Here is a 26,602-nt window from a genome sequence, read left to right as displayed (position 1 = left end):
ACTTCAGAAACATTTTACATCACTGGGTTTAGACTCAAAACAGTATTAGAGGATGAGTTCAAGTAGCATCTCCCTTTGTTAAAGGGAAAATACAGGGCAAAGATACTTTCAGCTACCCTTTAAGTGAGAGCATAAGTAGATAATTGTGATTTGTTGATATTTAGTGTCCTAGTAGTGCTAGAAATAATTCATCAGCAAAAATAAATATATTTTTTTTAGACTCCAGCGTGCTTCTATGATTAGCCACTGCCCTACTCTGAAAGAAAAGATGCATAAAGTTTGATTGTAAAAAATCTGCAGTTAACACCAGTTTGAATGAGTTTCATCTGGAAGGCCAAGTTCTTCTTATATGGGGAGCCCAAACTGAATTCAGACTAGTGGTAAGATTGTGCAAGTACCACCTAGCTCTTCTATAATGCTTTTTATCCTTGATTCTTACATGTGTTTTACAATAGAGGTAGTAACCATTATGCTTGTGTTTCATGGTGGGGAAAAAGAAGGCAAAAAGTTTGGTTTAAATGTGAAAAGGAGCAGAACTGTGGGACTGCTGTAGTGGTAGAAGATGGAGGGGTGTCTAAATTAGTTACTGATTTTCTTGAGGGAAGGCTAGCATTTGAATCTTTTAATTAGGTTATTTCTTAGGACATACCAAGTAGGTGGAAATGAAGGCGAGTAGAATGGAAAGAATTAAATCCTAAAATATGATATGTGTAATCTTAATACAGACTCTCTTTTGAGTGTTTGATACTGCAGCCTTAAAAATATTTTTTATCTTGTCTACTGAATATAAGTACAACATGAAGGAAGCGTTGACCCTCAGTGATATGAAGGTGATACATTCTCATAGCATGTATTGTATTGAGAGAGAGGTATTTGAATAATGACTGACTTTGTTTCTTTTGTAGTTATTTTAGATTTTCATCTCTCCCTGTCCAGCATTCCTAATGCGGTTAGGATATTTTTAAGAGGAGGAGCCTTTGGTTTTTGTAATCCCGAAAGTGATAGTAAATGGGACTCAGGTGAGAGAAGGTTATTGGCTAGGAGCAGGAGAGGCCTTGTCTCAAACTTGTTAATTTTACGTGCAGAGAGTTAGGACAGAAATTGCATACAGATTTTGTGCAAAGCCATTGCATCTGTAGTTGTCTGTATTTTAAAATCCACTTGGAAAGTCACGATACTTGCACAGTTCAAACAATTCTATTTTAATGCTTAACTCATGTTGCTTGAACTGATATTTCAGAGACTTTCTCACTAAACCAATTTTTTTTTTCTCTATAGGTTAGTAAGAACTTGCATCGTAATAAACCTGCTGCTAATATTAAAAGTCAGCTCTTAAATGGAGATATTTGTTAGGAAGAGCCCAGTGGGTATGGAAATAATAGCACTGATCCCTTGACAGGATCAAGTTTGCTTATGGGACAAGCACAGAATTTCTTGTTCAAACCATTGTGTTCTGAAAGTTTCTCCGAATTTTCCTTTATATAAACTTTCTTTGGACCATTTTTACTTTTTTACATATTTTTACATCTTCGGTTAGTTGTAATGCTGAGAAGTTCTGGTAGTGACTCACCAAACCTTATGGACCATGGTCGTGATAATATGCTAGCCATGTATTATTGTAAACCACTTTATTACCTTTTCTTTTTATCTATAAATTTTTATCTTTTAAAAAAGAAAATACCTATTAGTACATCCCAAAAACATGGTTAATTACTCAAAATGTGAGGTTAGTACAGTGCTCTATGTAATACAGACAAGACCATTTTTACAGCTCTGATGAATGTCACGAACGCAATTCTTAATTTAAATGAGCTCTCTCTAGCAATAACTACATAGATGCAATAACTGCATATGTCTGCACTTCAGATACAGCTTTTGGAATATCATAGATAGCCTTTTGCTTGGTCTGTTCTGCTCTCTTTACAGTGTTCTGCACATAACTGAATTTGGATAATTTTTTACTCTTTTTCAAGTGGAGACTTCTGCATGATTTGAGTTGTCTTTAAAATTAATCTGTATTGATTCAAACTTCTGTGCTTTAATTTTGGAGTATCTTAGATCTCTGTAAAGCAGTAATTTAAGCCCTAGAGGAATCCTCTCAGTCTCCTTTGAGACTGGTAAGTTTAGCACTGTACTTTCACAATTTGGAGCATCCTTCATATGAAGAAAGGCTAGGAGAGCTGGAACTGTTCAGGCTGGAGAAGAAAACGCTGAGTGAGATCTTTTCAATGTGTATAAACATTTGATGGGAAGGAATGAAGATGGGGGAGCCAGGCCCTTTACAGTGGTGCCCAGTGGGCACAAACTGAAACACAAGAGGTTCCCTCTGAACATTAAGAAACGACTTTACTATGACAGTGACCCAGCACTGGCACAGGTTTCCAGTAGAGATTGTGGAGTTTCCTCTTTGGAGATACTCAGAAGCTACCTCGATACAGGCCTGGGTAACTTGTTCTAGGTGACCATGCTTCAGCAGGGTAATTGGACCAGATAATGTCCAAAGGCCCTTTCCAACCTTGGCCATTCTGTGATTTCTGTTTGTGTGCCTCGAGGTCTAACTTTGACTGTGCTCCCTTATTGAGACATACCTTCCTTACCGTCACTCTGAATTTGTGAAATCTTTTGTTTAAGAGTTGCCCCAGTAACTGTGGACAAAGGAAAAGTTCTTTTTTTTCCTTCCTAATGTATCCTTCCTGGATACATTTCATTAGTCATACATGTCAATTGTTAAAAGTTGTGGGAACTTCGGAAGTGAAAAAGACAATGTTCTAGTTCATATTTGTGTGCTTTATCAAATACGTGCACGTGTCTGAATATTGCATGTATCTGTATATAATATAGATATTATATAGGAGTCCAGTATAAAATCCTTATTCATAATGCTTTGATTATTGCAGCAATAGTCCTTGTATATTTAAGTTGTTTCATGGCTTATTTTATTCACATTTTTATGTTTGTGTGCTTTGTCTTACAGTGTTGGAAGAATCCAGGGATTTCAAGCTTTGAATGACGGGCATCTTACAAGATTACCACAACAAAACTGAAAAGACGGATGCAACTCCGAGTACCAAATTGAGTGAGGTGGTGTGTGCACTGCATGTACATGAAAACGCACATGTTTTTGTCATCACATAGACTTACGCTTGCATATTCCTGAGAGCTTTGCAATTGATGAAAATTAATTTGAGAACCAGATGGAGCACCTTTACAGCACAGGAATCAGTAACCCATGGAAAGACACCTGCCAGTAATGTTCAGCTTTCCACATGGTCTTCACGGGTGAAAAAAGTTTGCAAGAAGAGGAAGAAAAAACACCTTCTGCACAGAAAAAGCCTAATAAATACCTCCACGATTTAAATCAATAGCTGCGAGGGAAACAGAAGAATACAGAGGGTAGAGGAAACTGATTTTGTTATTGCAGAGGAACAATGTATGGTCTTTGGCACATTTTGCCTTGGGCTCAATAGGTTGTGAGTGGACTAATAAATCGTGACCATATGTCGAGTAACGATGACTGGAAGTAAATAAGTTGAGGAACTATGGGACAAGTCTGGGCATTGAACTGAGCAAACCTTGCCGTCCTTCTTGAGTTAACCAGGTCATCAAACTTGCATATTCTTTCTCCCTCTCCTTCTTCCTCTTTTCACTTAGTGTGGTATAAATACTAATTAAATTAGCTCATAAATGTTATTCAAATAAAACAATTGGAATACTTCATATGTTTCCTTCTTGTACAGCTGCAAATGTTGTGTCTGGAACTATGAATCTGTGCTGTAGACAAGCATCAAGAAGGAAAGATCCGATCAAACAAACAAGGAAAATAAGAGAAATAGTGAACCCAGGAAGTCAGATGTTTAATGCTGCTTCTCTTTCTTTCTTAGATGATTATATTTCTTCCTTCCTTGAATTTTAGAAGAATTTGAAAGAGTGCTTACTTGATGTGCTTTAATTCTGGCATTTGTTTTTTACGGTAGGATGAAAAGTCTGAGATTCCTTGTAGCAGAAAAAAGGGAAAAGTAAAGGAAAAACAGCTTGACGTTTTAGCCTGTTTTGAAGGAGAGAGAACTTCATGGTTCACCTGAGGCAAACTTATCTGCTTTGAAAGCTAAAAGCTTTATAGCATTTTTGATTCTGCTATAAATGAAGAGGGGGTTTCTTTTTCATTCGTGTGTGGCAGCAAAAAGTGGGAAAGCAGGCAAGATAGCGTGACAAACAGTTCAGGCTGTGTTGGGTCTCTGGTGGAAAAAAAGCGCTGCAATGAAAATTGGATTGGCTTTGGATTGCAAAAACTATTGAGTCCAACGAACAGTTCAGTACCAAGAGGGATTTCCCAACTGGCCTGGCCCACCAGTGCCTGCACAAGTTCGGGTCTGTTGTTTCGCATGGTTAGTGTGCCTTTTTTTCCCTTTATGCAATCTCTTTCAGCTTTAGCAGCAGAAATACATCAGATGGAAAAGATGAATGTCATATATACATATATATGTATGTGCGTGTGTTTAAATTTCTGCAACTGAACTTTTGAAGAAAATCTGACTGGAGGAAATCTTAAAAGCCTTAAGTTACTTGAAACCTACACATTTGCAACTCTTTGTCTCTGGAATTGCATTGCGCTAAACTGGAATCTCAGGCTGTATAAAGATTATATCAAGTTGAGCAAAAAGATGACTTAACCATTTCTTGAGAGCCTCTTATGAAGTAGCTGTTTCTCCAAAGGATAAGTGCACCCTCACTCTACAGACTCAAAAACAAAAATGAACCTGAATTTTTTTTTAAGTGTTACTTTTTCTTAGCCAACTGCCATCATCTTTTATAGAGGAATTTTTCACTATGCATTTGGTGGATATTTATAAACACTGACCCCATCTTCCTCCCTTTCAATGATCTATCCCAGGTCAGTCTTATCAATAAAAAAAAAAAAAATTGATTTAAATTTTGTGCACTAGACATATTACTTTCTTATGTCAAAAAATAAAATATTTAAAAAGCATGTATGCAGCAGTGGAACATGGGCCTGTTCTTTGCAGCGATTCCAACATCCTCTGCCTCTCCTGGAAAGGGAGAGTTCCCAAAAGTGAGAAGGAGAAACCGGTGTGCAGGAGGAGGTACTATGAGGAAGGCTGGTTGGCAACAGGCAATGGCAGAGGAGTTGTAGGCGTCACTTTTACATCCAGCCATTGCAGGAGAGACCGGAACACCCCTCAGAGAATCAACTTCAATTTGAGGGGCCACAACAGCGAGGTAAGCAAAATGTGTGTTACACTTTAAAGAAAATGGTAGCAATCTTTGGTAGTGTTTCTGCTTGCAATTTGACAGAATGAAGAAGGCTCGTGACTAATCCAGATGTGATTGGGTCTATTATAGTCTTTCTAGTAAGTTCAGGTGCATGAGGCCTGATGGTGGAAAATTTCTCTGGAAAGGAGTCTGTTTCGGTTTGGCGTATTTTCTCCTTCATGCCCCAGCACCTCTTGGTTGCAAAAAAAATTAAGTAATGTGTGTTAAGGGAGTTAAAAGTTGTGATGATTGACTGCTTATACACAGTATTGAAGTCTGGAAGACGAATGGAAATGGATGGTAGTGGGAGAGGAACTTGGTTGAAATCTGCCAGTTTTTCAGAAGCTGCCAACTGAAATGGCATGTGGCAACTGTCATCTCTAGAAAAGCTTTTACTTTTGTTAGAAAAAAGGCAGGTCAGGCGTCTCAGAAAAATGTTAAGATGCCCTGCAATAAAATGTTGTACTTCAGAATGCAAAGCATTGTCCTGACTACAGTGATACAAAGCGTTTTCAGTTTGTTTTCTTCGGAAAGCTGTGCTTTACCATCTTCCTGGCATCTGTCTCTTTCTCTGCATAATGCTTCATGGAAAGTGCAGATGATGCCTGGTAGCATATAAACTGTCTTGGACAGGTGTAAGAACTTAGTTTGTTTCTGCTTTTAGTTGGGCTGTATTTGGATGTGCTCTTTGAAAAGAATCTGTTCAAGTCAGAGCTTTGCTCTTAGATTAGTGGATGGAATGACATTGTATGTACTGAAATTAAAGCTAAAGATACAATATGTTTTTCCTTGTCTTTTGTGCTACTTGCTGATTGGACTCTTAATATATGTTCTCCTGTTGACATAAGGGGCAACAAAGATTTAGAGGTGGGTGGTTTTGGTTGTTCTGTGAACATTAATAACTATTGTCTCTTTAAGGGGAAAAAAAAAGGAAAGGGCAATAAACATCTAGTTCTAAAATAATTGCTTCCACATGCTTTGTCTATAGGCAGGTATATTGGTGTATTGTGAATTATGTAGTCTTTTATATTTATATATGAGAGGCAGATTCATATATATATCTGTATCAGGTTCATTCAAAAACTTAAAGCTACCTTTTCCCAAGGGGAAGAATGATGTTTGAATCAAGCATTTTGGTTTGAGCCATCTTTAATCATCAGTACAATTTCCTATTGTAAATTGCATTTTGTTTTTGAAGCATGTGATGCAATGATCGCTTTTTATTACTCTATATTTTCTTCTCTAACTTTTCCGTGAGCCTGAGCACCTGTTTTTCTCCTTTCGCATACAATGTGTCTTGGAAACAATGGAGGAAATGCTGTTCATGACAATACAAAGTTTTGTTGCAGGACATAGAAATAACAAACTAGATCTAAGTATGTGACAGTTAAGTGGAGAAGAAGGTGATGTGTGTGCTGCCCTTTGGTTTTGGCTGGTTTTGCTTTGTTTACTGAGCTGGCCATCAGATTCTTGTTCTGGGTCGCTGCGTCATTACTGCGTGGATTGAACTGTGCTGTTAGCACATCCTTCTACCTAACAGTGACTGGCATGAGAGAGACTCAAGTGAAAGGAAAATTTAATGTTTTATATTTTTTTAAATTACTTTTTTATTTAGGTGCTTAAAGTCTGCTGAGTCAAGCTTATAATTAATGAAGAATTATGTTTCTGTAACTAATCTTACTGGTAGCAGAAGATGTGTGAATGACCAGAATAGAGGCTACCAATTCATTTGCCTGTGTGGCACTATGAAACTGGTATGGTGGGGTCAAAAATGTGTCATGCTGAAGGAAAAAGATGTGGCTTTAGTGCAACTAGTTTTCTGTAAAGAGTTTGTGGGTGTTATCGGGTTTTCCTACTGGAATATTTTGTTGAGCATTGGTGTAGAAGAAAGTTCATCCTTACAAGGTGATGTGTTATGCAACCCTCCTCACAGCTTACTGAATGTTATCCTTTTATAGGAGAACCCTGCTTATTTTGGTAGGAATGAAACTGTAATACATGATTTGTTAGTTGTTAAAGGTATATAGTTAAATGGACCAGAGTTTTTTTCTTTAGAAAACAGCTTTCCTTCTAAATCTCTCTATTGAAAGATTCTTTAAAAGAATGAAAACATTGAATATAGCTTACTGCTAATATTTATATAAGAAATAGTAAATTATTCCCCATTATTATGTTAAAAAGCAAGCCAACAACAAATTTGTTTCTTCTGTGTACTGTGTTATACGATGGAAAATGATAATTTTGCTGTTATATGCTGGTATATGTGTTTGATTTAAGCTACATTTGTTGTACAGAGTGTACTTGAAGGGAGGTAGGTGATTGACTTAAAATATTTAAGAGCCTGTGTGTTGCAGTGACCAGTTCTAGGACCGTATTGTGTTGTCTTGTTCCCAGAAATGGTGATTTATGTTTCTACGTATTTTTCTCTGGGCTAAAGCTAGTGTTACAAGTCAAGTTCATTGCTTTTCTGACATACATGACTGCTTTAATATTAGTATGCAGTCAATTATGAAATATGAAATGCTGTAATGAACAGAGCAGAAGAGGTGAAAATACAGAAGCTAAATACTTTCCATTTGGGATACAATTAGCAATATGGTGTGCGCAAAGCAGTATATTGTATTTCAGTGTTAGGGTGAAAATTTGGAAGTAGTAATGCGGCAGCACTGTGCTTTTGGCAAGAATATGAGACTGTTTCTAAGTGGGTCATAAAGGTGGATGCTAGTGATGTATTTTTGTGATGTTTTTATGATTGCTGAAAAGATTCACCAAAACCTTCTTTCGGTATACAGATCCTCTTTTGACTGTAATAGCACGCCTGTAGCAAATCAGAACAAATAAGAATGAAGAATTCCCAGGACTGAATTACTGACACACATATTGCAGTGCTGGACTTGCATTACTCGTAGAATTGAACAATAATTGAAAATGAAATACGTTGTAGCATGAGCCATGCTTGTGTTTTTATAGTTGCTTCAAAGTTAGTTTTTAGAGTTTGCAACTAGGAGGTGGCTGCCATACTATTTTAATTAACATCCTTGTTGTTTTTGAGAACTAAAGGGATTAAAATAAGCATATTCCATTTATTCTGTGGCAGGGGTTAAAAATACTGCATTTTGTGATAGATCTGCTTTTTAATTTCAGCGTTGCGTTTACAGTCCTGAAACTCATTTACATAAGGCTCAGCATTCTAAAAATTAAAGTTTGGATGAGCACATATCAAAGGCGGAAACAACATTGATTAAGAAGGGAGGGGAAATGTGTGTTGTGCAGCTATGATATGTTTCACTTCATAGGAGCATGTTGCATCTCTGACCATGAGATAGGAGGTGTCTCTGTGAGAGTAGGTGGTGGATGGAGCAGAGGTGGATGAGTGCACAGGCACATGGTTTAGTTTGGCTTGGAAGCATTTCCCTTGGTCGGCAAGAACAAACTGGCAGAGGCTGGCATTGGGTGGGTTTCTTTCTTAAAATCTGGCAGAAGGGTTAGTAGGGAGGACACTGTACCGTAATTTGTGAATTAGCAGCCAGGAAGCAGAGATGTGGTGGCCCAAAACACCTTTCCTTCCCCTTCACATGTAAGTAAATGCAGTACTGTGCAGAAATTAAAGAGTGAGATTTAGAAGCCTTTGATTTTGACCTAGCTTGACTTTCCTTGGCTGCACTGGGAAACAGTGTTAGAGAAGTAATTGAGCACATTCCTTTTATGACTCTTATTATTTGTGTGATAAATTAAGGATTAAATGAAAAATATCTGGTCACTTCAGCAAGGTCATGGTTTCATCCAGTGTGACTAGTAGGCTCTGAAGCATGCTAGACTGAATATTTTTTTTGTAATACCATGTAGACACTGACTTTCAGCTTCTGGTCTGTCCTAAGGTTTCTGGGGAGAGATTTTCAAGGGCATCTGTGAAAGGTAATTAGAAAAAAAGCCCCAACTTGTCCTCAGTGAGCTTCGTTTAGCCTTACAGGGGTCTTCCCTTCCACTGAAAGATTTACAGTATGCCTGCCAATCCAGTTGGCTGAATGGTGCTGCTGCAGGTATTTCTTTTAATGGATTCTGTTGTGTCTAGTGTATTAAGATGGTAACAATTTCTCTGGCACTTAATGTTTCTTCAGTGATGAGTATTTAAAAAAGTGTTTTGCAGGTGTATATTTTTCTTTTCACTGTGCTAACTAAAAAGACATCTTTGATATATTGAATAAGGTTCAGTATGCTAATTGCTGGACTGAAGCATTGAAAAGTAATAGAAGAATGTAAAAGTTCTGATGCAGTGAATTAAGTAACATGCTGAATACCTTATTGAGTATGCACAGTGGTGTTTTTGTTTTCTTTCTGTAAACAAAGTAAATTGCCCATTTATTTACATTTGACATTATTTGAGTGTCTTAAGTGCTTGACTACAATTGCAAAGCCACCCTGTTTTGTTTAGCACAGGATTTGGAAGTAGATGGGAATATAAACATATCTCAGCTGGACTGTCAAGTGAATTATTTTTAGTTACAGCTTCTCAAAGGAATGCTGTCCTTTAAGAATATTCAATAAATGTTACTTTTCATACTGTGTTAGCTATGGAAGTCTGCACAGTTATTGATTTTGTTTTGTTTGTCTGGAAGGAGGCTACAAATGGTTTTTCCTGTTTCAAAACGAAAGCTTTTCTTTATTCCGTCCACCTTTTTGGGGTGACAGTTCTGAGCAATTCTGGCAGAACAGATTCTTTCCAGAAGTCTATTGCTTGCCTAGGAAATCTTTTAAAAAGTAAACAAATAAGATTTTTCAGGAATGTTTTTTGGTTTGTAGTGTCACTGGTAAGAATATAGAAAAAAAAATAGAAATTCTATTTTTTTAAACAACTTTATTTGTTTTACTTTTAACTGGAACTTGAACCTTAAATGTGATTTTTATGAGGATTCCTGGACAGAAGAAACAAGTCAGTGCATGAGTCTTCACAGCATGGGTACCTCATATCAATCGTTGCTTTCAGACCAGGCTGTAACAGTTGTTACTGGTAAACACTTAAAATCTTGAGGTAAAGCAATACCATAACAATGCCTTTTGGCTACAGAAGCCTCTGGTACAAGACATACACTAATGGAAACCGCAGTGGTACTGGTGATCTTTCCTGCTTTTCTATCACTGCACGCAGAAGGTTTGTCAGCAGAAATTTTATCTTTTTTTGTTAGAGCAAGCTAGTACAATTGGGAAAGACAAACAAGCTTTTGGGCATACAAGGTTCTGAAGAAGGACTTGTGTTTATGAATGCTTGCCTAGTTTCTGCAACCTTCTTAGCTGATACGATGCTAAATCTGTCTACAATCCATGCCCTTCCTCTGTCCTTAAATGGTTATGGCTACAGAAAAATAGCGTTGCAGAGAGAGGCAGAACAACTGCTTCTGTGGGGAGTGACTTGTAGGAGAGTAGATCCTGTGCCTATCTGGGCTGGCTCTGTTAAATTTGTATTGGGACTAGAATTGCCAGGCTTTCCTGACTGTTTGTGTTCTGACAGGACAAACCAATTGGGATTCTGTGGAGGCTCCTTATTATACCTTCTTGAACTCTCTGCTTGGAACTCGATCTGGGTGCTTGAGTGCTTTGATTTCCTAAAGCAAGTATTATAAAAGCCAAAATACATTTTATACTTCTTTGTTAGTCTTTTTCTTACCAATCTTTTAAACTGTTGATGAAGCTTAGATAAGCTCTATGGCCTTCTCTTAGGAGAATTAGCAAAGAGAACAAACGGAGCTGGAAGCTGGAAGGAATCGATCCTCTTTCCTTAGCTGACAAATAGGAATCCTGCTGCTTCCCATTTTTGTGCCCTGTATCAGTTTGTGAACCGCAAAGTATGGCCTAACCTCTACTGGTATACCTTCTGTATAGTTTCTTCACTCTAAGAAGTGTGACCACTTTCAGTGAGTTATCTTTTTTTTGTGTGATGTTTTTCCAGCCACACTCAGGTTCCATTTCCACAAATACTTGGCTCTTTCAGTCTGTCTGTCCATCTCTCAGTTGCCTCAGAACACCAGCCTCTCTGTGAGCTCACCGGCAAGGAAGATTAGGTGTTGGCTGCTCAGTGTGTTCTGCTCTTACTAAGGTACAGGATAATGTTTGTACTTAAACAGTCATGTGGCTTTGAAGCAAACCATCCATTATGCCTACAACTGTAACTGAGTAGTGAGAGTTGGTAATGCTGCGTTGATGTGCTTCTTGAAAGCTGCTTTAATACGTCACATGTATGCAGTGTGTTTCCGGCAAAAGATAGGTCATCTGCTTGGAATAATTTTAAATTACAGTTTTTCTGTCTTGTTTTTTACAAGCGTGTAGAAAATAATCCCTCAAGGCTGTGTAAAATAGGAGTATATTACATGGGAACAGTATTGTCAGCTTTTAAACAAAACTAAGTATATTTGTAAGTGGGTCATCAGTGGGTTTTACATTTCACCGTGCTATAATAAGTGGCTACATTTTTGATAATACTACTCAAAAAAATTTGAAGTGGAATTGATGTGCAAAAGCAGACAAGGGTGGTTGGGAGTGTTTGTTAGAGCTTGGCGTTGTTCGCCTTGAAGACCTTGGAAGCTGATAACGAAGGAGCCAGCTAGTTTACTGATAAGTGGGTTATAGGATTTGATTCCGCAAATCAGAATTAAGCTCACCTTTATCAGAAATGAACTCTTAAGCTTTTGTTCATGTTAACTTACTGAAAAACAGCAATGTGCGTTTTTCAAGATAATGGTATGTCCAAGGGGCATTTCTTGCCTTTTGAATTGAAGACACTTTATAGCTTTGGACAGGAGCAATTGTCCAGCATGATAATTTGGGTGCTCAAGAGAAATAAATGCATTTTCTTTAACAGAAATTTAATGACGGGGACCTATAGGTGTAGTGAACAGTTGAAATTACTACTGACAGTTGTTACCTAAACTTGGAGTTTGAGTACCTTCTGAATAAGATCGCAACTCAATATATAATTCTGAAGGCCTTGTATACACATACATACACACTGACTATCTGAGTAGTGGAGAAATCAGGTTTTAGGATAGCATTTTTGAGCCATAATAATCATTAAGGACACTTCCTTGGTATAAACAGTTCCCAGAGGAATTCATCAAATTACGGATAGATAGTCTGAACAGATAAGATACCCATTACAAACCATAAACATTTCACAATATAATTGAACATAAAGCACCAAGTAATTGCTTATCAAGTCTAGCTAGAATGTAGTAGGACAGACAGATTTTATAGGCACTTGTCCTTGTGCAACCATCGTCTCTGCTCTGATAGCAGTCTTTTAGGAGCATGTGGAACTTCTGAAGGAGTTCTTATTACTCTTCGCACCAGGAGCTTCTTTAAAGAGAAGTAGTCCACTTCCTGTAATATTTTTGTTATAGAAGTAATGAAAATGAAGTTGTGTTGGGGAAATTTTTGTGAATTTTCAAAAAGAAGTGCTGGGTTGAGTTTTCAGAATAGAATTGCTATCTTCCAGTTCTAGAATTATTTGACCAACTAGTATATTGGAAGATAGTATCCTTATATATTCCTAATTTTTTGCATTTTAAGGAAATTAATGTATGTAGATGACTTTACTAATGAAAAAAAAATACAGCTTTGTTTAGCTTGGTCAGAGTGTAATGAAACTGCAAAGTATAGTGGATTTACTTTGCTCTTCAAAAGGGACACTCGGGCAAGAAGGATTTCACATTCCTTGCTCTGATTAACAAACAGTGGGGTTCTCAGATTGGTGGAAGATGTGCATTGATGGAGCCTGATTTGGCAATTGGTTGTTCTCTACAGACACCACTATCTTCCATAAGATTCTCATAGAGAAGCTGTTGATGTACAGGCTGGGTAAGCAGACAGTAAGATGGATTGAAAAGTGGCTGAATGGCCAGGCCCAGGGGGCTGTGATGTGGCACAAAGCCTAACCGGAGGCCAGTGACAAGTGGTGTACCCTGAGGATCAGTACTGGGTCCAGTCCTGTTTGACACCTTTGTTAGTGATCTGGGTGATGGGGCAGAGTTTACTCTCAGCAAGTTTGCGTTTGATACCAAATTGAGAGGTGGGGTGGATATGCCATAGGGTCATGCTGCCATGCAAAGCGACCTTGACAGATGGGAGAAATGGACTGATAAGAACTTCACGATACTCAAGAAGTGCAAAGTCTTTCTGCAGAGCGTCTTTGCAGAAAAGGACCTGGGGATCCTAGTGAATGCCAAGTTGAACATGAGTGAGCAATTGAGCAATGTGCCCTTGTGGCAAGAAAGGCTAGTGGTATCCTCAGCTGCATTAGGAGGATTGCCAGCAGTTTGAGGGAGCTGATCCTTCCCCTCTGCACAGCACTGGTAACGCCATACCTGGAGGACTGTGTCCAGTTCTGGAGTGCTCCACAGTGCAAGAGAAACAACGACATACTGGATAGAGTTCAAGGAAAAGCCACAAGGATGGTGAAGGGGCTTGAGCACCTCACATATGAGGAAAGGCTGAGAGAGCTGGGACTTCAACCTGTAGAGCAGGCTCAGGAGTATCTTATTAATGTATATAAATTCCTGAAGGAAGGGTGCAAGGAAGTTGGAGCCAGGCTCTTTTCTGTGGTGCCCAGTGACAGAGGCAATAGACATAAACCACAAGACATTACCTGTGACCATCAGGAAACACCTTTTCACTATGAGGGCAACTGGCTCACGTTTCCCAGGGAGGTTGTGGAGACTTGTGGAGTCTCCATCCTCAGAAATATTCAGAAGCCATCTGAACACAGTCCTGGGCAACCAACTCTTTGCCTCTTCTTGAGAAGCGAGCTTGCACCTTCTAGAAGTTCCTTCCAACCCCAACCATGCTGTAATTCTGTGACATCTGTTTATAAATCTATGTGAAATTATTTGCACCTAAACTGATGGAGCAACATCAAAAAGCACAACTTTTGAAGGCAGGCAAGAAGTGGTAAATATGCAAAAGTGTGGAGAGAAGCATTTCAAGTTTGGTTAAAATGAGGAAACAAACTGATGTTCTAGAGGAGGCAGAGAACATTTTTCTGAGGATAAATCCAGATGATATTCTAAGTAGTCAAGCAATTGGAGACTACAGTCAAAATCCTCTTGGGGTATTATAAGCAGAGAATTAAAATGCAGAAGAAATTCAAAACTATTGGATGTGAGGGTAACTTCACAAAAGAAGCAGAATTGGGGAAAGGAAATTGTCATGAAGCTGAAGAGGAAAATAAACTGTTTAGATGATGCAGGCTGTGCCCCTTGCAGAGAAGTTTTAGACGCTGCAGAGCACAAGTGTGTTTTAAATTAAAGAAATCTGCAGTCCTGCATAAAACAAATTAATAAAAAATCTGCTAGGTATAGACAGTGAAAAATCTAACTTCTGGAGGAAATTGTATCACAAGATAGTGGTGTTCTGATTACTGAGCTGGCTCATGTGTGTGTAAAATGAGAAAATGCTAAGTTACTGTTTTGTCTAGAAGAGACAAAGCAGGACTGTGAAGAAGCCTGCAGCAGCAGATCATCACTACCTAGGATAGGTGTGTACCTACATGTAACTGCATACGTGGAGGAGAGACAGGCATATCTGGAGTAGAGTCAGTCTCAGAAATGTCCAAGCTGAGAACCACACTGTCTTTCGTGAAGCTGAACAAACGTGTGGGGGATCTGGCATTCACTGACAGTCAGAAGAAGGCAGCGGTCAGTTCCACAGACGTTTCCAGAGAGGATAATGGCCAGCAGCAGAAGACATGATGGAAGGTGGTATGGTGCCCTCCTGAAGTTGAATGTCTTGAGTAGTATCCTTGAGAGCAAGCCAAGCATAAGGACCTGCAAGATGTGTTGAAGAAGTTGAGAAAGAGGGAGAGTTTCAGCCTGTTGGGGAAGAAATCTTTCATCTGAGTAAGATGGAAAAAAGAAAGACAGAGGGTTCTTCTGTGCAGGGAAGACGCAGCTCTCAAGACTTTAACCTGAAAAGAGCTGGAGGAAGTTGTTTCACAGAAAATCTGATTCTACCAAAAGGAATGAATCAAGGTCATTCTTCAGATAGAGAAAGAACGGGATTGTGTCTGTGGGGAAAAAAAAAATGTAGGAAGGAGACTGAAATTGGTTTGTTATACAGTTGCAAAATACTGAAAAATAAAAGAAATGTTTGTAATTTCTATCTACCCCAACTAGGACCTTTCTTGGGGAGTAACCTTACCTTTAAAGGGTGCATATGTGAAGATATCCCAAAAGGCTCTTCTGAGAATAAAATTGAGACAGCTTTCTGATGCTTTGCTGTTGGTAAAAGGAGAGAATGGATTGCATGCTAGAGAGCTTAGTTTACAAGGGATACATGTAGGCCTTTACATTCTGATTACCATAATAAAAAGGTATCCTATTCCTTATTCTTTCCCTTCCCTTAATTGTCATTTCATCCTGTAAGATATTTATTGAGTCTGGTAATGTACAGATATCTTGCTTCTCAGTCAGAAGTATTCTGGGAGCATATGATGAGGCTGTGTTTGCTGCTGCTGCACTGAAGTGATAATGTTAAATGCCTGATTAATTAATAAACAGTGTTGCTGTGGAAGGAGTTACATATTGTAGGGAAGGGACGCTTAAAATGTGGTTCCTTGAGATGAGATGTCTTGAAAGTACCCAGAGGACTAAGTGGCTAGGAAAGGCTGCAGTTTCAGAGTACTTGTCACTTCTTGTTCTGGTAATACCTGGAGTTAGGCATATACTTCATGACGTAAGTGGGACCAATACTGAATAAAGCGTGTGAGATGGAAGAACATTTGATGTAACAGTTACAGGCACAGATTGCTTTACTGTACAAAGTGAGCTGTTAGCGTAAGTTCTGCTTATCGGTGCATAAGAGAAATGCTTTTCCATGTATGTCATTTTAGCAATTCTACTTCTGCCCACAAGACATCCCATTGATCATGTTAGATTAGGAATTGCTGTTTTCCCATAAAATGCCATCAATCACCCACGTTTTATTTACATTTCATTGCGTTTCCAGCATTCTTGCTGTTTCAGAATGATAATTTCAGTGGTTTCTTAAGATTTACTAGTCCTTTTACTAATTAGAGAACTCAGACCCTGCATTCCACTTGGGAAAGAAGTCTGTGTGTCATAAGCTCTCTTGAATATTAGCAATACTTATGCAAGTTATAAAAATGTAAACCAGCACTTGTTTATTGAGAAACATGTACTGGAATATAAATATGTTGTTCTTGCTTGAAGGAAATCGGAGGTCTTTTGAAGCGGTATTTCAAGTTAAGAACAGTTGTTAAGGATGAAATTTGTTCTGCTCTAAGTGTTTTCTCCAGAAGAAATAAATCTATGAGGGAGGTTAACAAATTAGATTAGAATATTGTCATTTTAATACATACTACTTATGAAACAAATTATACTTTGTTATTATGTCTTATGGCTGCCATAAAGTCATTCTGTTGATTAAACAGATTCAAATTAGATTTTGACACCATGTTATTATGTGGTATTAAAGGCCCTACCTGGTTGCAATGGAGTTTCATTGGGTTAATTGTGGTAGTGGTTCCAGTCTCTGTGGTCACTGGGTATGTGTTAAAATTGCCCTCCCTTAGCCAGCTCAGCTCCTTCAGAGTGGAGAAGTGAGATGTGGTTGTGATTAAACTGGCCAGGGAGAGGACTGTGTTTAATGGCTGGCAGCGGGTGGTGGTAATTACAGGGGAAGGTGTCTTCTCCAGCCTCTGGAAGTCCCGAGTTACTGTTAATAACTTAAATGAGTCTCCTTATGCCTGAGATGGGAGAGGGAGATGCCTTCTGTAAAAATAGATGAGCCTACTGTTTGAGGCAAATATGTGTAATTTTGTTTCTGTACATAGATGTTTTCATACATACCTCGTTTTCAGTTTAGTTGCTCTTTCTGCAGCTGTGATGCATAATTGTGACAGCAATCAAAACTTATTTGTAAGACTTGAAGGGGCTTGAGCTTCCTCATATGGCTAGAAAACATCATGTAAAGAAGTTGTATTTTATGTATATATAAAAATGAAAGGATTTGTAATATCTATTGTGAGATAATATATATTTATCCCCCCATTTGATCTGGGGACCTCATACGGTCTCCTAATGTTTCATGGTTTACTTTCAGCTCAATTCCTTAAATATAAAACAAATGCTTTATATGGAGCTAAAAATTCATATAGAGCTCAAAGGATAGTCAAATAAGTGAGACATACTATAACGTGATATTATTTTAAATGAGAGTGTAGCGTTTTTTTATAGTAATCTTTGAATATTCTCATTTTCTAACTAACAATTCTTCATATCTTTTGTGAATAGACATGAATCGCATAGTAACCGAAGGATAATGCTTTCTGTCCTTGTATTTTACCTGTTCAGCTGTTTTGTTTTTAGGATATAATGTCTGTTTTGCTATGGCTGTTCATGTGCTTTCTGTGTTTCTTTCCTACATTTTTAGTGCTGTGAACATTCAATTGTAATAGTAACTGAAACTAAACTAGAAACACCTTTTTGATATATGTACTCAAGAAGAAAATTCTTGCTGTGCACTAGACATCTTGTTATTTCACTTGAGATATTTTCACAAGTTATGCTTTCTGAATGTGAGATTTTTGTACTGAAATATGCAGAATTTTACTCACAAGTGTATGTCTTATCTGAAAATTATGACATAGACTTGAAAGTTTTTTTGACTTCATGGTTTTGGGCAGCTGTTACTTTTAAGCTTCTTGTGGACTTGATTTTTTTTGCAATCTTCAGGACAGAAATTTGAAAGCTTTGTAATATTGAAGGCGCTCCCATTTCTTAGGTTGTTTTTTCTAATACTCGTAGCAGTATTAGTAATAACTCACAATATCTTTACTTTGCTGGTGCAAATAACAGCAGCACCTGAATTGTTAGCATTATTTCTACTCACTGTCTAGAAATTGTAAGCTTTCCTACATTATTATTGTACTGTTGAAAACTAGATAATTTTATGTGATGAGCATCCATTATTGTTATTTTTGCTGGCATTTCTTCAAGCAGTGTTTTTTACTAATTTGATATACAGATATAATATGTAATTAATTACACATTAATTGTTAGAAGGGAAGGAGCTGAGTGTATAGGTAGAAGTAGGAATGAGCAGGGAAACAGGTCAGTCTGAACAATAGGGTGGGAGTTTGGGACTATGAGATGCAGGAGTACCTGGCAGGGATGACAGGCAGAGAGAGGGCACGCCTGCGCACTTTTCCATCAAGACATTCTGACAACCCCTGGGGTTAGACCTGTGGTTCTGACATCCTGAGTTCCCCTTGATTCAGATGTGGTCAAAATATCTTTATCCTCTGTAGTGAGTGATCCAAACTAGAGATGACAACTTTAATAGTTGTTAGTTAGATGTAGATAGTTGGTATCAGTCCTGCTCATCGTTTTGTGGATTGATGGTGGATGTCAGGAGCAACTTATAGGTTTTCTTCCTGTTTCTTTTGTAAAACCTGAGCAATTTGTCAGGCAGCCACTGTGCATCAGATTAAGATTAAGCAATCAGAAGTTATGAAATACCAGTATTACCTATAGTTTATTTACCATGTCAGTTCACTTCTTGGAATGTGTTGGTGCACATATACTAAGATTAAGTTTTCAATTAACTAAACACATGCAGGGTTTTTTTTCACTCCTTTGAATTCTCTTCCCTTCAGTGCCTTGATGCTGCCTGTGGATGAGGGAACGTTGTCTAACAGAGTATTACTGGCTTTGCAAATCAGTAAGTATATAGTGAAGGGCATGAAAAAAAAGTGAAGTCCTGTGGTTGAGGCAGCTGAATGTTGCTGTGGAGGATTGTTTTTTTAACTGAGCTTTTCCCCGTAATCAGGATGTTTTTCTCATTTTCTATGTAATGGTAGCAATCATTTTGCTATCTTTGGAACTGTGAAGATGAATTAGTTAATTTTCATTGGATACTATAATTCTACATAGGTATCCAGCATTTCTTGGTGCTAAAGCATTTACTTTTGTGATTCTAAACTTGATATACCTCTGGGGATTTGATTTCACCAGCCAATTTAAAAATAAATTTTCATGACTCATCTCCAGAGTTTGATTGTGATTAATATGTGGCCCCACAGCTTGCTGGCACCAGTGCAGTGTTTTTCTGTTATGTATCTAGCTAATTTTGAGGGATTCCTTGATGGACAGCATAGTTAACTTCACACCTTGAGACTTTTATGTGTATAGCAGTCAAGAGTAAGGGGATTTTTAATTGTGTTTTATATCCAGCTCATTGTGATTCAGTCAGTTTGTCAGCTTAGAAATCACCTGTTTGGAGCTTCAGAACAATTGTAATGATGTGGATTGTGCCCAGAGGATGTATAACGTGATTCCTATTAATGGGAGGTTTTAATAATTGAGTTCAGTGTTGTTGATGGTAATACTAGAGATGCTAGATCTAACTTGTCTTGTTGAACTTGACTATTAAAGTGTTCTAAAAAAACCTGTGATGTACTTATATGCAGCAGTGATTATTAAGACTGAGAATCACAGGCATTTAATTGAATCTGAAACATGGTAGTGTGACTCCCTTGGGTAGGCGTGAAAACTAGAAGAAAGTCAAATAGTATGTGAAGTTTCTTATTGTCAATTAACTCCCAAATCTCTTGAGAACTGCAGACAGTTTATCAGCAAACTTAGTGTATCCTCAACAGTACTGCAAATAACCATTGCAGTCTGAAAAGTCAAGTTGAGCTTAGTTCTCACCAGCAATGAAAGGCTTTTAGGTTAATGTAGCTTAGCTCTCCTGTATCATCTGTCCAACGTGGTATCTCCAGTGGGTTTAAGCCTATGTAATGGAATGAACTGTTGTATTTATGAGTAAAAAGATTCCTTTGGTTGTGAAAGCAACAAAAATGTGTGATCTTTTCTCTTTACTCTCCTGACTCTGTGGTGTTAACTTTATCTTGAATGTCAGCAGAGGTGAGTTTTGAGTACACACCAGGAGCAAATTTATTGAGTAAACCGTTGGTACTGTTAAATAAATCACCCTTAAGGCTGCATTTTAAAGCATTTATATTGCCAAAATGAGGCAGAGGCCCATAAAATGCCTTACAGAAGAAAATGTTTTTTCAGATGCCCTTTGTACTTGCACGAGGTTGTGGAGGGTGCTTTTTTTGAGTTCACTGTCCAATATGATAACTGTTAATTTTTGAAATTATTTTTACAAATGTTCTTTAGCAATGACAATTCCATTGTACTGTGTGCTGTGGCATGTGTGGGTAACTTCTGTCCTTGTAGATTTAGCTACCATTCTTGTAAAGTTGTGTTTTTTCTTCATAATTTTCCTCAGTAGTGCAAGATGAGTTACTATTTTTTAAATATTCATATGGGCAGCTCTGGTTTTAGTGGAGCATGTTAGATTATGCAAAATATTAATCTAGTCAGGTGACAATGGCAACTTTCTTTTTGGTATTATTTACAGATGGAAAGTACTTGAACTTTTTATCTTAAAATGCAATTTTCAAAAGCCATTTTTCTCACTCTTCTTAACCTTTGTAAGTCTGCTTCAAGTAGTCTGCTGCTTTCTTCATTCAGTACTTGGTATAGATAGGGAGGGAAAACCTTTAAAATACTTAAAATAAAATTGAGGACAGATTTTCCATTTCTGTGAGCCTGTAGTAGTCTAAGTTGAAAATAAAGAGGCTTGGTTTTGAGGATTTTTTGATCAGCTGAAAATTTTTGGAACAGCTCTAATCATGACTGTCACGTAAGTGTTTGACAGAAGGCTGCTCACCAATTTGTATTATTTTTTGGGTAGTTATTAGCAAGCTAATAACTCTGGATGCTGTTTTGAAATTTTGTGTCACTTTTTGTCATTGTCAGTGGAAGCAGTGGGTGTCACTCCAGGGGATCAGCCTAACATTTTCTACTACATTTCTCACAGCTAGTGATGAGAGGTGCAGTTCATCTCGACCAATGATGCCCACTCTTTCCACCAAGATGAGCCACTAGCTTATTCAAGTGTTACAATTGTGTGGTTTGACTCCTCCTCTGCCACGTGACTGGACTTTGTGGGGGACTACAGTCATGTACTTTCCAGAAGCAGCAATAATAAATAGGTAAGTTGTAACAGTGAGTTATATTTGGCCCTCAGGTGGAAATTACCTGAGTTCTCGAATATGCTCATTGTTGTGCTTTGCTGAGGATGGTATGAATGTGGAGCCGGAGTGCTTTGTAATGGCCATGCTAAGGAATTAAATTTGGCTGCCCTTCTCCTCTGCGATATCACTGGTAGCACTCTGTGTCACAGGTAGCTGGAGTTGGTCTGTCACGGGAAAAAGACTATTTCCAAAGCTGAGTTGTAGCAGAAGCTCTTCCTTCACTTCCTCCATTTTTCTGGGTTTTTTTGTCAGTGAAGGATCCCATCAGTAAGAGGCTGAGTCATGCAGGCTACAGGGCAGAAAAGACTGAGGCAGGATCTCTCAGTCACAAGGGTGCCAAACAATCTGACATAAAAAAGCTGTTGAAACTTATAAGGATATAACAAACTCTAGTACAAACAGCATGCCGGTTCTTTTAGAATATTAATCTATTTTATGACCTTCCTCTTATAAACAAAGCTATACAATAAAATGCTCCATGGTCCTTTCAGATGAAAGGCATTAGATAATGGCGCCTTTGGATGTTTACCTGTTGTCTGAGCCTGTTAATTCATTTATCACTGAAATGCTTTATTGAAACAACTCTATTCTTGCCCATGTGTGATGTTAAACCATTTGAATGTCTTCTTTATTTTAGCTCATTTGTTAAGTTGCCTATTGTGAGGCATCTATGGCCTGAATCAAAACAGATACGAAACAATAAACCAAAATTTCTACATAAAACTGTCAGATAAAATACATAGCCAGGCAATATTAAAAATAAATAGATCAAAAAAAAAAATAATACAGAAGGACAAGACCAACAGACCTCTTGCAAACCACCCACAAGTGGATTAGTTTCTAGCTACTGAAAGGAATGGAAAAAACATAGGTAGCAGATAAAAGAGCAAAGGTGGGAGACCCCAGATAGGTAAAAATAGCCCAGTTGAAAGAAACAAGCTTTGCAGTAAAGCTGCGCAGAAAAACGCAAGGAAAGTGCATGCTGAAATGTCACAGAAAAATGTGAATTGTTACACAGGAGTGGAAGTTGCAGTGCCATGTGGCTCCGGATCAGCCTGGATCTGACCCTTGCTGATTTCATCTTGTCTTTTCCAAGGAAAACCATTTGTAGCCATCAGAATGCTATAGGTAAATGAAGACCAAGCTCAAGGGCTTGTATAAAACTTCCCATCTTTTAATAGATTGTTTCTCCGTAAATGGATCCTACTTGTTCTAAGATCATTTAAATTATAACTGCGTTGCTGCCATGTTTGTAATCTGAACTATAATCCTTCACCTGTGCCAAATTATTGTCCCCAAACAAATTAGCAAGGGTGGGAGAAAAGTCTAACATGTGACTGGGCATTTTTTATAGGGTTCACCCATGCTCCCAGCACTAAATCTCAAAGCAAACACACCCTGAACATTATGCTGCTATTTCATTATACTTCCTGGGAACCTGTGTTTGGTTTCTGTTTCCCATAGCTGCCACTTTATGTGATTCTTACTGACACTTGTTTTTTCCACTTGGCCCATTTAAGTATTTTCTTAAATGGTGCAAATAAACAATAATAATTAAATATATCTTTAGTTCTAGTGCTGTTTTTTCTCAAGCAGCATTCCAGTAATTTTTTCTCCCTCCCTCCCCATTTGTAGTCACACCCTTTTGGATTAAAAACAATTTAATAATAATGTTGCCATATTTTGCCCTTTTTCTTCATTCTTTTGGAATCTCTTTATGTGAAATTGGTGCTTGTGAAAGGTGGAAGTTGTCTGTCCTGGAGAATAATCAGAGAGGTATTGGGCAGAATGAATGAGCGAAAAGGTAGCAGTTTTAAGAACTCCAGTGTCTTACTCTTTATAACCCTTAAGATTTATGTTCACCTGTTGACCGTGGTCCTGGTGCAGTCCTCAGTGCTGATTCTGGGGCACTTCCTTTGTAGAATCTCCTGTGCATTGGGATCAGGAGCATATGAATAATCGTCATCTAACTGGAAGAGGTTTCAGTCATTACTGTCTTGTTTTAAAGGTGTAACCAAAAGCAGTCTGCAGGGGACTAGGAAGATACTACAAATTCTTACCTATAGAGTCTTGTATAAATTGGAGAGTTATAACCTGGCTGGTTTAGGACAGATATCCAGGAGATGTTATGAACAGTGTGGCTAGAGCTTTACAAAGTAGTCAAACATTGCAAATTTCAGTTCCTCTTAACTAATGTGTTTGGTATTTGTAAGTTAAAAATAGAATGGCTGTTTTCATTTAAAACATACATTAAATAAAATAGCTAGAAGAATGTTAAGTAGCCATTTCCATTGCATCAAGCAGAGCTTTGACTCTGTTGAAGCTCTCTTGGACAATGCAATTGTGTCCATAAATCCAAACTCATTATAGCCATGTGAAACCCCATCCTCTTCATTGTAGCTTTGAATGGATCCACAAATGCGTACTATGCCCTGATATGCTGCATTATGAGTGAGATGAGTATGATGAACAGTATGTTTTACACACTTGTGTACAATCTACTATTTAGCATTTCTTGTTTTCTTTTCCTCACTCGTAGTGTGCTGTAAGACTTGTGAAAAGTATTGCTGTGGTACTGGGCTTATGGTTGTGATAAAATACCCCAGTCTTCAGAGCTTTCTGAGAAGCCGCTGTTTGAAAATGAAATATTTTCATATTTTGTTCATTTTATCTGCCATTACTGTACTTAAATCCTGCTTTTCCTGTGTTCCTAGTACTTCCCTTTTTCATTTTGGAATGAAACTCTTCGGCCTTAGCTGGTGCTTAGCGTCTTTTTGTCTTGCTGATCTGACTCCTTGGCTTAATTATGTCATCTCCAAATCTCATATATATTTTGGACTGACTCAGTCTTCCTTTCTGGTGTGCCAACTTGTTTCCTGTTGCTTAATGATAGATTAACTTAGGCTAGAGATTTCTGTTCCGAGTTTCTGGGGATAATACAATTTAACAGTTTTTGCAGGGTCTTGAGGTGTTCATTGCAACTGTAATTTGAGGCATTCGGTCTGGTGAGGCTCTGTGCTGAGATATATTGTAGAAGCACATGTATGTGAAGCTGCCTGTATTGTTATATTAGCTTACTAACAGATACAGTGCTCTGTGTTCTTAAAATGTCCCTTGTGAGGACTTTTAACTTAACTACACAATTGAACTTTTTGATGTAAAGAGAGCAGAAGAAGTATTTAAACCTTCAAATATTGACCTTTTGAGAAAAGGAGTGAAAAAAACACAGAGCAGACTTTACCAGAGGTAGAGAGAGAGAGAAAAGGTTGCACTGACAAATTTTAGAATTAGTTTGTAGCTGTACATCACCAGTTTGAGACAGGGTAGCACAAAGATTTTCCGTGTTAAAGGCATGGTCCACAGTGGTTAAGAGCATCCAGGGTATCAGATCAAGTGTCCAAATGGCTTGGTGACCGGTCTCTGGAAGTGACCAGTTGCTGACACATAGGAAAAAGAGTTGAAGCACCAATAAGGTCGTAGTTGTGTTTTTCTGATACAGACAATCACTTTCCAGGAGTCTATAGCTCAGGAGCTTGCTGGGCCAGGTATATGGACTTTGTGTCCTTACAGCTTTCTTCTGTGATTTGCCTAACTGCTTTTTGCATCTGTGTAAAATTTTGACACTGTCTTGTCTAGTGAATTTTACAGTTTACCTATGGGTTGTGTGGAAAAAGTATGTTATTTTGTTGCTTGACTATCCATCCTTCTGATTTCCTTTGATCTTTTTTCTGCACTGGAAAAAGCTGTAACAATTGTTACCTATTTACTCCATGCTACACCTGATTTAATATGATATCCCTTTATAGTTATTTATTTTCCACATTTGAATAGTGCTAGTCTGATGCTCATACAGGATCTAGTCTATCCATACATTTGAATCGTCATTTTTTTTCCTGTTCTCAACGTGTTTTCAAGTTTGTTTTCCATATGTCCCCTACCCCCTTCACAGTTGCGAATGGTGGCCAACATTATTATAATGACAATTACCTCTTTTTATAGTTAGAGCTGATGTGTTTCTTTGAAAGAAGGGCTAGTGGGAGACACTTTTAACTGGTGATGGATAGAGGACCTGACGTGGACTCCCAGTACAATTCCTGCTCCTTTGTCCATGCAGTATTTGTCAAAACAGTGGTGATGAATGATGATATGTATTTATTCTTTTTCAGAGTGAAGGATGGCTGTATTCAACATGCACACATGCAGATAAAAGCCGTTGAACAGCTTCAAAAGCTTTGTCAGTGTCTGTCAAAATCACATTGGCAGACCTGGAGAGCTGTACATACAGATGGGACCTGAAAGTGAGATCTGTTTGCTCGTGGGAGAAAAGGGAGCATGGTTTGACCAGATTACTGCAGCGAGCTGCTTGCGTGCTTGCTTGGCTGTGACCGCATCTTCACATGCCTTGCAAGAAGCTTGCCCTAAATGTATTTTCCTGCAAGCTGTGTTTCTCCCTTGGAGGTGTGCAGCCTTGGTGTGCTCTGTCCTGCTGTTGTGGTCTCCCTGAATTTAAAGACAAAATTAGCAAGGGAATACAGACATTGACATAAATGAGGTCCTTACAGCCTTGTTTGTTACTTAAATTTTCTTAAAATGTCAAAGACGCTTGTTTTCATTGTCCCTTAAGACCTCATAAAGCTTGATTTTTTTTTTTTTTTTTTTTTAAATTTTTTTTCCTGAGTAGAGAGCTGGGTGATACTCACTGACTAGATCAGAGGCAGCAGGCACAATGGGAAATGCAGGAAGTCTCATCTGGACATCAGGAAAGACTTTTTGACTGTGAAGGCGACCAAGCACTGGAACAGGTTGCTCAGAGAGGTTGTGGAGTTTCTGTCCTTGGAAATGCTCTAAAGCAGTCTTGACACGGTCCTGGGCAGCTGGCCCTAGGTGGCCCTGCTTGAGCAGAGGCTTGGACTAGATAATGACCAGAGGTTCCTTCCAACCTCAACCATTCTGTGATTCTGCAAAAAAGTCTTTTAATTATAAAAAGAAATATTTTATTCTTATTTGCGTACTGTAAATGGCCGAGCCAGTCTAATTAACACTTGTAAAAAGAAACATTCACCTTCAAATATTAAAATGAGCTTTCCAACTAAAGAAATGTTTAAAACTGTTATGATTCAGTGATAAGAGAGGACAGAAGGAAAGCTTCAGATGACAGTGTGAATTTGGGGCTCCATCTCTAGCTGTAAAACTGAGATTTTGTGTAACACTGTTGAT

The 26,602-nt window shown here is 38.1% G+C and overlaps 1 protein-coding gene across 11 annotated transcripts in view; it reads left to right on the top strand.

Annotated features, from left to right (window-relative positions):
- The window catches only part of TULP4 (TUB like protein 4), a 158,494-nt gene that overhangs the window by 24,329 nt on the left and 107,563 nt on the right, over positions 1–26,602 (top strand). For 7 of the 11 annotated variants that reach the window (XM_054061103.1, XM_054061093.1, XM_054061097.1 and 4 more), the window contains one exon: positions 2,975–5,238. In XM_054061103.1, coding sequence (XP_053917078.1) covers positions 4,987–5,238 — 252 coding nt within the window. In that variant the 5' untranslated portion in view covers positions 2,975–4,986. Of the gene's footprint in view, positions 1–219; positions 381–2,974; positions 5,239–18,934; positions 19,000–26,602 lie in introns of those variants that run through there. The other 4 variants (XM_054061095.1, XM_054061096.1, XM_054061102.1 and 1 more) reach the window with 3 other exon arrangements.

Source organism: Cuculus canorus, chromosome 3, assembly GCF_017976375.1.
Source record: "Cuculus canorus isolate bCucCan1 chromosome 3, bCucCan1.pri, whole genome shotgun sequence".
Taxonomy (NCBI): Eukaryota; Metazoa; Chordata; class Aves; order Cuculiformes; family Cuculidae; genus Cuculus; species Cuculus canorus.
Note: the sequence above shows the minus strand (reverse complement) of the source record. Positions and strands in the feature narration are given on the sequence as shown.